Here is a 13523-nt window from a genome sequence, read left to right as displayed (position 1 = left end):
TTGTACAACATCAGTCTGAAGTATGTACCTTTTAATAATTATTTTCATAATTCTATGATATGTTATGCCTTTCCTTTTTGAGACAGGGTCTTACTCTGTTGCCCAGGTTGGGGTGCAGTGGTGTGATCAGAGCTCACTGCAGCCTTGCCCTCCTGGGCTCAAGTAATCCTCCCACTTCAGCTTCCCTAGTTGCTAGGACTGTAGGCACATACCACCATGACCAACTAATTTTTAATTTTTGTAGAGATGGGGTCTCACCATGTTGCCCAGGCTGGTCTTGAACTCCTCTGGGCTCAAGCCATCCTCACACCTTGTCCTGCCAAAGTGCTGCATGAGCCAGTCAGTATGTCATTCTTGATCTGTAATGGCTCTCAGTCTTTTTTGTTCATTTTATGTTATTTTTTGGTGAGACTTACTTGATTCATTCATTTACTATGTATTGAAATATTGGAATTTCAAGAAATGTGGAATTTCAAGAACATTTCAAGGCTATGTGAGTAGTTCCTAGCTCTGGCTGCCTCATAATCTTCTGTGGAGATTAGAAATAAATAAATCAAGATTACCTTAACTCCTGTAGTTTCTGATTCAGAAGGTTTTGGGTGGGAGCATGAGAAGTAGTTCAGCATTGTATTAAGAAACAAAAACAAAAGCAAATCCCCTACAGGTGAGTCAGAGTTGAGTATAACTAGTTTATGAGGTTAGTACATGACACATTATTTGAAGTTAAGCCTGCTTTGGCAAAACTAAAAGTTGGATCTGTTCTAGTTATTAGCCTCAGTGGCTAACTCCAAGGCTCCCATTGAGTTTCAAGTCTGCAAAAGATTGAGTGCTCACTATATATTAGCTCCCTTGATTCTCTCAAGAACCATCAGACAGACTTGCTCACCCATGTTTTACAGGTGGGGAAGCTAGGACTCAGAGTTTAGGTATGTACTTTCTCTTTAACACCAGAGTAAAGTTTTGGACCTTTATGCAAAGATTTATAATATAGGCTCCTCCCAGCTGTCAGATATCATAGGCTTGTGACATCTCTATGGTTATAGGCAAGTTACATTTTTGAGTCTGTTGAATAATGTAGGTCTATTTAGGTGGTGCCACTTTCTCCTTAAAGTGTAGAGGTACATTTTTTTTTTAACTGCAAAACCAGGAAGATGTATACTGCCTCTTCCCCTCCACCAGTCCCATAGCTTTCCTTAGGAAACAGTTGATTGAGATACATAACCCAGTTTATGATGACAGTAATTTCCTACCTATGTGTTATTAGAAAGTGGTGGTCTTGCATATGAAAAATGACATGGCCACTGGGAGGAATATGTATTTGTAGGGTCTGAATCTTGCAAAATCTAAATGTGTTACTGTTCTTCTGAATTCTCAGGAGGCGGCATTTTTTTCTGAACGTTTTTCTTGGCTTCCTTTCAGGTATGTTGAGGGAGGAATGGACATAGTGATCATTTTTCAAATGAGCCTAAGTAGGTACACAAACATTGTAAACAATGGAAGAGCTTCGTGAATGGACCTGGAAAAGAGTTTTTGAACAATATTTTTCTGTCTAAAGCGTGAAAGAATCTTCATTCTTTGGATAGCTGTGATGGGTTCTGCATTAATTTTAAAATTTGCTTTTCTTCCTAAAAACATAATCAAAACATTTACATGCCTAGATTCCTTTTATGAGTGGTATAAAATCCAACACCTACAGTTCTGTGCTATTAATATGTTCTTGTTGTTTTCCCTGATAAGCCTGTTAAAAATAACTTGGAGGATAGCATGGAGTGGGTGATGCATTGGAAATCACATCTACCTTGCATGAAATTCAAGAAAGGTTTTGTTTTCTGTCACAACATATGGGTGTAGATAAAACACTTTTGTTTTCCAGGGACAAAACAAATCAAAAGCACCAAGACTGCATTTTGGTTTTTAATCAATGTGAACTTCTTTACTGACTCATTTCAAAACTCTGCTGGGACTGATTTAATAGTTCTTGTTATGTTACATACTTTCTGTGTTTCTGGAATGATCGTGCTGTTTGATAAAGAATTACTCAGCATTTACTTAATTACTTTTGCATTACCATCTGGGTTTGGTGAGCAGGGGCAGAACCTCCTGCTTTTGCCTCTTAGCAAAGTTCCAGAAATGGACCAGGGTCTGTTGTTTGCTACATTGCCCCTTTAGGTCATGTTTTTCTTATTGCTCTCATACTTCCAACTTTGGTCTGCTTTCACAGCAGTTGATTAATATCTGTTATCCTTGTGTTAGTATACAAAATGTACATTTCAAAACATGTCTTAGTCATCCTGGACAGGGTTTTATTTGCATATTCCAAGGATATGGACTTGACACCCAGTCCATGTTCCCTCCAGCCTGAAGTATGCTCTTGTAAATTTCATGTGAATTGTCCAGATTGGTTTTGAGTCAATACAACCCCACCAATGTGTGTTTCCTTAGCTCCATGTCTCTCCAAACCCTTTGACTCATTGTGACTTTTAAAAGTTATAGAAGTCTCAGAAGGAAGACTCCGGTTAAATTGTTTCATAGTTCTCTCTGTGTGAGAGATTTCTTTGTGATTAGTGCCACTCACTAGTTGCTTAGAGGCTTTTGAACTGTGATATTCTAAAACAAACTATGAAAAGGACAAATGTTCCAGATGCCATTGTCCTGTTTGGCTTGTATTTAAGACAGACTCAGAGGATCTTTGAGGAATAGGAACCAGGAGTATTATGTGAGGCAAAAACAGTTCAACATTTGCAGCTGTCTTCCACAACCCACCACACTTTTAATTGTTTTCTTGTTTCTGCTGGGACCTAAAAATCTCCTATCCTGCATAATCTGGTGATAGAACTTCTAATTGGTGGAGGAAATAAAAAAGGGCAGAGCACAATCATGAATGTGTATATAAGATTTCAGAAATCAATCCAAGGTGCTTCATGGAAACTTGATCAGAGAATGTCTGCAACAGGTTTCGCTTTTCAAGCTGTTATCTTGTTGACACTTTGATATTAATTGCAAGGTATCAGTAACAGAAAGTTCAGGCTTTAACAGTATTATCAACATGACTGTAGCGAGTGATATTTAACGAAATTTTCAAATCAAATCAATTTTTATTCTAAATACATATATATTGAGAGATAGGCCAATTCAGTTAAAAATGCCATTTTGAAGCTACTTAATCCTTTCCCTGCCCAACTACCTGCTTCTTTAGGGGGTGGAGGAAATATAAGGCTAATATATGTCATACTTCATGATTGTGTGAGAGCAGACCTAGTTAATCTGATTAGATAGGCAATTAAGAGATCATATATGCTCTAACCTTCCCATTCCTTCCCCTCATAGCACTAGATCTGGGAAAGCTTGAGAGCATCCATGAAGAGGGAGCATTGCAACATAGTGAAGAGCAAGAAGCCTTGAGGCAGACTGCCTGCCTTGGAGTTTTGGCTGTTCCCCGGCCCAGCTTTGTGACTTTGGGCAAGTTGTTGAACTTCTTTGTGATTTTGTGGCCTCGTTTACAAAATGAGGATGATCATATTCCTCACTAATAGGGTTGTTGTGAGGTTTCTGCAAGTTAACTTATGTAAAACACTGAAAACAGGTCCTGGCACAGAATAATCCCTCATTAAGATGGTAACTGTCGTTTTTATGTATTGAAACAAACAAACAAAAAAAATTGTTAGTAGAGTATTAGCACAACCATCCTTAGCATATTCCCAAGTACTATGAGACAACATAATCTCCATAATTGCTCCATCATCCAGAAGGAAAAGATCATTTCATGGATGCTCTAGAGTGGAGAAATTGTGACTTCAAAACCCTGGAGTGAGTCAATCACAAAACCAGATAGAGGACCCAGGCTTCCAATTCCTTGTCAGGTGCTAGACCCCGATCAGGATGAATGATGCTGAACAACGGCCTGGCTGTTCAGAGCCTGACCTTCCAGGTCCAAACGGAGACTGCAACACAAACAAACATGAGTTCTTGTTTTTGTTACCCTGGGGTGGAAACTGCTTGAGACGCTGGAGAATTAAGCTCGTTACTTTGAGTCGCTGAATGTCTTGGACTTTCTTGAAACTGAGTTCCTGTCATTACTTTGTGGTTCTTGAAGAAACCCACTCTTTTCACTTCCAATTTTGAAATATTAGTGAAGTTTTTTTTTCCCCAGCCGTTTCTTTTCATTCAACTATATGTGATCTCACAGGGTCCCTTAAATAATGGAAAGTAACAGATTTTTAAAAACTCATTACAGAAACATTATAGGATCTACTAATTCCAGAAATGTCCAGAAATCTCTCCATAACTGTAGTCATTTAAACATACCTATACTGTATTATACCACAACTTTTCATATTCTCTAGAAATTTACAACATAGAGAGTTCACTGTTTAGCCTCGCTTTTCTAGATAACTGCATACTCAGAAATGCTGATATATTTTAGAATCATGTAACTTTAGATTTGAAAGGGGTCATTGTGGATCTCACCGACAAATGGTTTTAAAGTCATGGTGTGTGGAATTCTTGGCACTTTAGAAGCAGCATGGGTGGGAAGAAGAGAGTGGGAAACCAGACTGTCTCCCTTTATCATCTCCAACAGAAAATGTTTTTACATATATATATATATACTCACACACACACACACACACACACACACATACACATATATATAGATCATCGCTAAAATATTTATTTTGAAAAGAGAAAAGGTTTCTTCAGTTGGAATAATGTTGGGGAGACATTGATCTAGAGCAATTTTGTCCAGGAGGAAATAATGGCAATTTAATACCTTGATCTTCAGATTTTGGAATTTTGCCACAAATTTAAAAACCAAAAAAGTTGGAGATCATTTCTTAATTTAAGTCAAGACAGGGTTAGGAGAATATTCTTCGTTATGTAGCTTCCAAATTTAGCCTTCTTTTCTTCACAAGCCTGAACTCTTTCTTAGTTTTTAGTGTTCCATGACTGTATCTACCTTAAGAAAGCCCAATAATGTACATCAAAATTCAGGTTTGTAAAACTAAAAAGAATAATCAATCACTTTATACAAAGCCAGTGTTCCTATAGGAGGGCAGAAGTTCCTGTGGTACATTCAATATTAATATTATTCCTAAAATATGCTTACCTATAATCTTTCAGGATTTCCTTTTTGTTACATATCAAAGTATATTTGCACTGAAATGTCTATGAATAGAAAAGAGTACCTTTAGTTTGAAATAATAGTCTACTATTAGTTTTCAGGAGAAGAAACATGATTATGTTTGCATTTAAATAAGACAAGTAAGCTAAATATTTTGTATTTTTCTTTTCATTTTATATATATAATGGTAACCTAAGATTATAAGGCTATTTAAAAAGGAAATCCAAACACATTGAGCATTAAAAAATATTATTAATAACAAAATGGGGAAAATTGTCTTTTTCCTTGGCTTGCGTTTCTTTACATACTTTTATTTGTTCCTTTATCTGCTTGAGTGTCTACTATGTGCCAGACTTTGTTTTTGGTGCTGGGGATGTAATGGAAAGCAAGGCACACTTCCTTTTCTCAAGAAGCTTGAGAAGGCTGGGTGTGATGGCTCAAGCCTGTAATCCCAGCACTTTGAGAGGCTGAGGCAGGAGGATCATTTGAGGCTAGGGGTTCGAGATCAGCCTGGTCAATATATTAATAGAAAGACTGTCTCTACAAAACAAAAACAAAAACAAACAAACCAACCAAAAAAAAACCAAAACCAGTAGCCGGGCATGATGGTGCACAACTGTAGTTTCAGCTACTTGGGACACTGAGGCAGGAGGATTACTTGAGTCCAGGAATTCAATGATGCAGTAAGCCACGATCATCACTGCACTCCAGCCTGGGAGACAGTGCAAGACCCTGTCTCTTAAATACAAAACAAAAAAAGAATGAGAGAAGTGACCAAGCAATTTGAATAAAGAAAGGGTGATGAGTGCTGAAGTCTTGGTAGGTACAGAGAACTTCCAGAACACATGGGAGGGGCACTGTCTTCTATCTGTAAGGGAGGGAGACTAGGGCAAGCTTCCTGCAAGATGGTAGCCTAAAAAAAGCCATAAAACGCAAGTAAGCAAAGGCAATTGGGAAAGGTTAAGAAGGTGGCAAAATCATATTAGGCAGAACAAATGGTGCTTGCCAAAACCCAGAGGTGACAGTAAGGAGGGCTCACAGAGGACTGCAAGTAGTACTGTATGATTGGAGCTCAGACTGGAGTGTGTGGAGGAGTGAAAATGTGTATATCCTGAACGGTCTTTTGGGCCATGCTAATGAGTTTGGCCTTATTCTGGGGAGTTCTTCAAGAATTGGAGAGGAAATGATTTGCTCAGAATTGCAATTTTCATTTAAATCATTGGCTGTGATACGGGGGATGGATTACAGAAGGGTACAACTGGATAATTAGCTGTACATTTGTATAGAGGGAATGGAGCCTGTCTGAACTAGGTGAAAGGTGGAGAGGGAGAGATGTGGATGTATTTAAGCAACATTAAGAAGGTGGAAACAACAGAACTTACAGTGTGTCTGTGGCAAAAGGTGGGGAGGATTTCAGAATGACCCCAGTGGGGCCCTGACTTGGGCCACTGGTGACTGGTTCAGCAGTTTCCTGAAATAATGAATTGGAAAGGAAGCGGTTAGAAGATGGAGTGATGCTGTCTGTTCTGAATGCATCAAATTTGGATTTCCATGGCCTCAACAAGTGGAGATGTCTCATAAAGAGTTTAATATATGGGCCAGGCATATAGGAAAAAGATTTAACCTGGTGTTACAGAGTTGGCAGGCTCTGGTGTGTTAGGAGAAAATTGAATATGTAATGGAAAAGGTAAGAGGATGATAGCTTGGTTAGCGTGGACCCATTGTTATTTTAAAAATTTACACATGCCCTGGTTTACACAATAGGTATGTTTTCCCAAAGGCTGTGTGAACCAAACTTTAATATATTGATTTTTAGAAGTTCATTGAAAAGATTAGTATGTTGATGAATCTTGTAATGTCAAGAATGCTTTTCTAATACAATTAATACCTTTGTAATTTATCTTCTTCAGACATATTTTACATATTAAATTCTTAAATCTAGTTATATCTAAACAATATTTTTGTAAAGAGTCAGGAAATGTGCCTGGATCTTAAACTACACTGTTCTTTTCTATTTTAAAAAAGAAAATGGAAGAGTCTAAGAAATTCCTTTGAAAATTGTTAGACATCTTTTGGAGTCGGTAAAATTAAGTTTATTGTTTTTATTTCATTTGCAAGGTTCTCCACTTAGAAGAAATTGGAGGGTGTTTTGGAAACAATTCTGATGATATCAAATATAAGATTTTTTCCCCCTCAACATAACTTAGTATTTTTGCTATTCTTGGAAGACCGAATAGAAAGTTTGCTGTGTCCCGATCTCAGCTTCCAGCTAGCCAAGTGGCAGCAGAAGCAAAAAATTTCACATTCTGCACTCTGTTTGTTCGCCAGCTTTAAAAACATATCAACAAGCTGAGAGTATCAAATTCACATGTCTGTTTTTCTATGGCAAGTAAAGGTTACCCCGTAATGTATTATGGGAGAGAGATCATGGAGGAAAAACTTACACGGGAAGCACTTTTCCTAGCAGAAATTGCTTAAATCACAGCTTCTCCACTTGATGTGGTGAGAAAAATGAGGATTGATTCATTGACGCTTTCTTGACCTCCTTACACCCATTTACCTCAAGCTAATCTAGTTTAAAGACGGAATAATATTTACAATCTTTAGATTTAATTTGGATTAGGAAGGCTTTCCTAGTTTTTGTGGAAGTGCTATTGAGAGAACTGGAGTTCCTAATCATTTAAGCAAAAATGTTATTCACCTTGTCATCTGCTAAATTCTACATCATGTTCAGAAACAGCAAGATGTTCTGTCTGAATTTCTGTTTAGCTACATACTTAAGCGCATGACTGGACTTGACTGTCATGGATTCTGCTCTAGGCACATTACCATATTTGCAACTAGAAGCACTCTTCTCTTTAGCATATTTAGTTAAATACTAGAGAATTCTGTAACTAGGAATTGTTGCTCTTACTCAACAGAAATAGATCACATCTATGTGCTGCTGCTAAGTCATGCCCAGGCACTTCTAAACCAATTGCTGTAACATTTTTTCTTTTTCTTTTTAGAGACAGGGCCTTGGTATGTTGCTCAGACAGGACTTGAACTCTTGGGCTCAAAGTGAGCCTCGCTCCTCAGTCTCCAGAGTGCTGGCACTACAGGAATGCACCACTGTGCCCAGCTTTGTAGCATTTTAATAATGCACGTAGGTCATTTTAACAGACAGCTAATTATAGATCCAGATTGATTATATTTTTAATTTCAAATATGCAAATAATGGATTTGTTTTGAGCCCCTTCTCTGTTAGAGGCACTTGGTTACTGAAAGTTTAAGGCACATCCCCTCCACTGCCTTCCTTCAGGAATTTGCAAACAAATTAAGGAGTAAAATTAAATATATGATAAGATGTATGAGCTATCTTTTTCCCCACAAAGGCAGCATTTCCAAAAACTGAATTTTAAGCTTTTTGTTCTTTTTCACTCTCTATCTTCTTCCTCCTGCAAGCCTATAAATATGAGGAAAAGTATGTCTTTATCTCTAAACTCCTGCACAGTTACATCCGTCTAACTTCTGGACTTTTTTCTCTGAATGGCTCATACAATGTCAAACTCACAATGTTAGAATGAATTTATCATCTTCCTCAAAGCTACTTTCACTTCTTAAGCTGTTTTCTATTTATCTAGTTGCTCAAGCCTCAAACATGGAAATCTTTGCGACTTTTTCCTATTTCTCACCCACACACTTATCAATCACTTTTAGATTTCTGTTTCCTGTCTCTATCACTTTCTTTCTCATCTGTCCACTTCCCCAAGTCTCCACAGCCACCATCTGAGTCTAAGGCTCTATCCCCTCTCATCTGGGCTACTTTGTTAGCCTCTTAGTTGGTCTCTCTGGTCTTGTATTCTTCTAGTTCACACTACACAGAAAAAAGTAAATTTGATTATGTCATTTTTTATTGTTAGATGCCTTCGACAAGTCTCAAGATATAATTTACACTTCTTACCCAGCACAAAAGGTCCTTCTCACTAGCTTCATCAGCTCCCTCTACCCATGCCAGTCAATGTAGAGCTACTGGTAGCTCTTTGACCTCTCCCTGTAACTAATTTCCTTCTTTTCTGCCTTTTTTCTTTTCTTTTTCTCTTTTTCTTTTCTTTCTTTCTTTCTTCCTCTTTCCTTCCTTCTTTCTTCCTTCCTTCCTTCCTTCCTTCCTTCCTTCCTTCCTTCTTTCCTTCTTTCCTTCTTTTCCTCTCCTCTCCTCTCCTTTTCCCTTTCCTTTCTCCTTTCCTTTCCTTTCCCCTTTTCTTTCTTTCCCCTTTCCTTTCCCCTTTCCTTTCCGTCTTCCTTTCTTCCTTTCCTTTCCTTTCTTCCTTCCCTTCCTCTCTTTCTTTCTCTCTCTCCTTCCTTCCTCTCTTCCTCCCTTCCTCCCTTTCTGTTTCTTTTGTCTTTCTTTTTGGATTCTCACTCTGTTGCCCAGGCTGGAGTGCAGTGGCACAGTCTTGGTTTGGTTCACTGCAACCTCCACCTCCTGGGGTCCAGCATTTCTCCTGCTCCAGCCTCCTGAGTAGCTGGGATTACAGGCACCCACCACCACACCCAACTAGTAGTTTTTTTTTTTTTTTGTATTTTTAGTAGAGATGGGGTTTCGCCATATTGGCCAGGTTGATCATGAACTCCTGACCTCAGGTGATCCACCAGCCTCGGCCACCCAAAGTATTGGGATTACAGGTATGAGCCATAGCGCCCAGTCCCCTGTAACTAATTTCAACTCATCCACCAAAACCTGCCTCAAGCTTAGCCTCAGGTCTGATTTACATGGTTTTTAATAAGGCTCCCAAACCTCCGTGATTATCTCCCTCATGGCATAGATTAAGCTCTACTGTAATTGTCAAGTTACTTATCTGTCTCTGTGTTAAACACCAAATAAGATCCTTGAGGGCTGGCACATAGCCTTTAGTGACTGTATATTCCAGTGTCTAGCACAGTATCTGTCACTTAGAAGAGGCTCAATAAATGCCTCTTGATAAACAAAGACTACTCAGTAATAAATGCAATAGTGATACATTCAACAACCTAGATGAATCTCAATTATTCTCAGAGAAAGAAGTCAGACAAAAAAGTATATACTGTATTATTCCACTTATGTAAAGTTTAGAAAAATGAAAATTAATTTATAGTGACAAAAAGCTGATCAGTGGTTGCCTAGGGAGAAGCAGGAATGGGAGTGGGATGTACTAAAGGGAATGAATACATTTTGGGGGTGATGAATATGTTTATTAGTATCTTGAATTGTGATGATGATTTCACAGGTGTATACAAATGTCAAAAAATGTTTCAATTTGTACATTTCAAATATATGCAGCCTGTTGCATGTCAATTATACCTCGGTTAAAAATAATGCTTATAAGACAGGCTGCATCAATGAATGCCTTTCAGTGTTTTGCAACATAACTGTCAATGACTTAGGCAAAAAGGCAGGATCCTATCTGCCAACAACAGGGTTGTCTGACAGTGGCACCCACCCCTCACCATACTATCCTTGTTCCTCACTTGATAGCTGCTTAGCAACTGTTCTCTGCTTCTAAGGTGGTGTCAGATGCAATTGTTTGGGGTATTGGAAGTAACTAAAACTTCGGATACTATGACTATGCATGACATTCTAGAAGGAGAAAAGAGGGGGCTGGGGAAGGGCATGCCTTTGTCTATGTGGTCTGTGTGGTGTTGGGGATGATGGAGGTATATGAATGGCAGTGAGGCTAGGAGACCCAGCCTAGGAGACCCTGGTCGGCTGGGGCCACAGGATGTCTGGCTTCAGCAAATCTTAGGCACAAGAATCTTGGTATCAAGGAAAATGGGAAGGAAGATACTCGCTGGTCCCTTACTAAGAAAAGCACCCCAAACAACTAAAGCAGATTTAGTTTATATTCTGCAAAATTGGAATTAAATGCAGCATGATTTTAGGGCCAAGGAAAAGACTATCCCCCTCTTTACCTCCCAACAATGTTCTTTCTGAATTTGAGCCAAATTCTTCTATCAGGAGATGGAAACTTTTATTTCCTAATAGGAAATTACTCTTCCTTAAATAGAAATTTAAGAGTTAAAACAGAAAACTCTTAAAAGACTGAATGTATTCATGAAAATTCATTTTGAAGTAGAAATAATGTATCACATTTTGCTGTTTTTATTTGGAGGAGTTAGAAATTTAGAAGGCACGTAATAACCTGAGTTTGGGAAAGGGGAGAGGACTCTCAGAAATGCTAAAGGAGAGGCTAGAGGCAGAAAAACAAATTTTCCAAATGTTATAATTTTGCCAACCCTATTATTCTTCATTTTTCTACCAACAAATATAAGGTAGGTATATTTTACGTCACCTCAGAAACTCTGAGCCCTATGGAGGTAACCAGTATGCGTAGATAAGAACAAAGGACAACGAGTGTCATTTAAGATATGTTTAGCCACCCTACATCAAAGGGCATGGCAGCCAGAAAAGCAATTTCAGACTTCAGTTCAGTAAGGTGGTCATTTTTCTTGATCCTTCTCCATGTAGCACAATAAGCGCTGAACTGAGAACTTTAGAAACACACAAAAAGTATTTGGGTATAAAATTATTCCATACCCACAGGGAGCTTTAAGTTTAAATAAGGGAAAAATGCAAAGGAAAGAACAAAAGAACAGAAGCAGGGGAATCTTCAGAAAAATATAAACATCTGCAGAATACAGAACCATTTTCCCAAGCGATTTCTCCCGTCAATGTGCAAACAGGATTGTTGAAATGATTCTGGTTGAGTAGAGCCATATGGGTTTAGTTTGGGAGATGATTCCTGGCAGCATTCTGAAGAAGGAAGGACATGATTTGACATCAATGATCTGTGAAGACTTCTGGGCTGGGGAATGTAGAGGTACAAGCAAGAGACTAAAATGCTCCTCAAATGTGAAATATGTCAAGAATAAGACACTGCTGAAATGTGTCAGGGAGGGCAGGGTCAGAACATAAGCAAGAAAAAAGGGGAGAAATCACCAAATTCACCATTGAAATTTGGTGAAAAATTTTTTTAAATAAGATAAAAGAAAACAATGACTATAAATAGCATGAAAAAGAGAGAGAGAATAAGGGAGGAATTCTAAACTCAACTGATACATTTCAAGTAATGGCTTCTTCCATACGAAATCAACCCTGGTGATGTTTGGCTTTTCTTGTGTAGAGGATTTGGGTGAAACTCAGAATCAAGTCGAAAGGATGCTTTTTTTTAAAAGACTGATCATTAATAACAAAAGTAAGAATCATGGTGATGCTTCCAGGAAACTCAATAGTGGATACTGAAGAGGATCCCCTGAAAAGATGAAAGTCAGCTGCAATGCAAGAATAACCAAAACTTTAGAAATTCTGCCAAGGAAGGGGATTTGGAGTGGAATGTGTGCCAGGTTAATGAGTACAATGACTCATCTCTTAGTAAATTGTGTGAAAATTTGACAATAACTTGGAAACAGCTCCTCTTCCTGACTCACAAGCAGGGTCACCCCATACCCACCCCAGCCTCTGCTTTATTTGAGATTGTGTTTGGCCTCCAACCTGTCATGATGCGTGTACCAGGGCACATTGTAAAATAATTTGATGTTCATTTATGAAGAGAGAAAACATTTCCTAAATCTTCTTTCCAGGCCACCTGTAATCCAGTGACAGGGCTAGTTAAGTAAACAGGAAAGCCAGCATCCTCCGCTTCAGAAACTAAACACTCACACAAGGACTGATTCTCTGGGTAGCTGATGGGTTGGTCATGATCCACATCTGAACATCTGCTTTTCTCAGCCTTTCTTCTCCCCTGATGTATGTAGTCCTTCACTTTGTTCATGTTGAGAAACCACTTCCCCTTATTCATAATGGAATGGAAGAAGATTTAGCAGATTGGGGTGAATTGAACTTTGAAATTTTGGAAATTGTGGGGAATAGGTAGAAAAAGAAACCATATCTATTGATTGTAGAACATGCAAAATGACACATTATGATAAAGGGTCCGGCATTTTGGAATTTTTATTTATTTATCTTTAAATTTTAATAGAGACAGGTCCTCCCTATGTTGCCCAGGCTGGTCTCAAACTCCCTGACTCGAGCTACCTTGTCTCAGCCTCCCAAAGTGCTAGGATTTTAGGTGTAAACACCGCACTTAGCGAGGAATTTTTTTTTAACTCAGAAAATATAACATTTTGTGCTAAGTTTTAGTGTGTGTGATAAAAGGCTTAATAGAGGAGGTGAAATTTAAAACTGCTTGCAGCAAGCAGAAATAAAGGTAGAAATTCACCTATCATTGTATGGGAAGAATTGGCTTGAACCTCCAGGTTTCACTTCATATTCTTCATCTGCAGTTACTTTTTGATTACAGCACAGCCTTGGCAGAAGAATCCAACTTGCTAAAAGTGTTCCCCCCCCCAAAAAAAAATCTCTGGCATTTCCTGTTGGTTGGAAGATGTT

At 38.4% G+C, this 13523-nt stretch overlaps 1 protein-coding gene across 3 annotated transcripts in view; it reads left to right on the top strand.

Moving 5' to 3' along the window:
• The window catches only part of SLC25A21 (solute carrier family 25 member 21), a 507140-nt gene that overhangs the window by 127675 nt on the left and 365942 nt on the right, over positions 1–13523 (top strand). Inside the window, exon 2 of one of the 3 annotated variants that reach the window (XM_077937768.1) lies at positions 3328–3459. Within the exon in view, the coding sequence (XP_077793894.1) occupies positions 3328–3459 (132 nt within the window). 3 annotated transcript variants of the gene reach the window in all.

The sequence above is a fragment of the Macaca mulatta genome, chromosome 7 (genome assembly GCF_049350105.2).
Source record: "Macaca mulatta isolate MMU2019108-1 chromosome 7, T2T-MMU8v2.0, whole genome shotgun sequence".
Taxonomy (NCBI): Eukaryota; Metazoa; Chordata; class Mammalia; order Primates; family Cercopithecidae; genus Macaca; species Macaca mulatta.
Note: the sequence above shows the minus strand (reverse complement) of the source record. Positions and strands in the feature narration are given on the sequence as shown.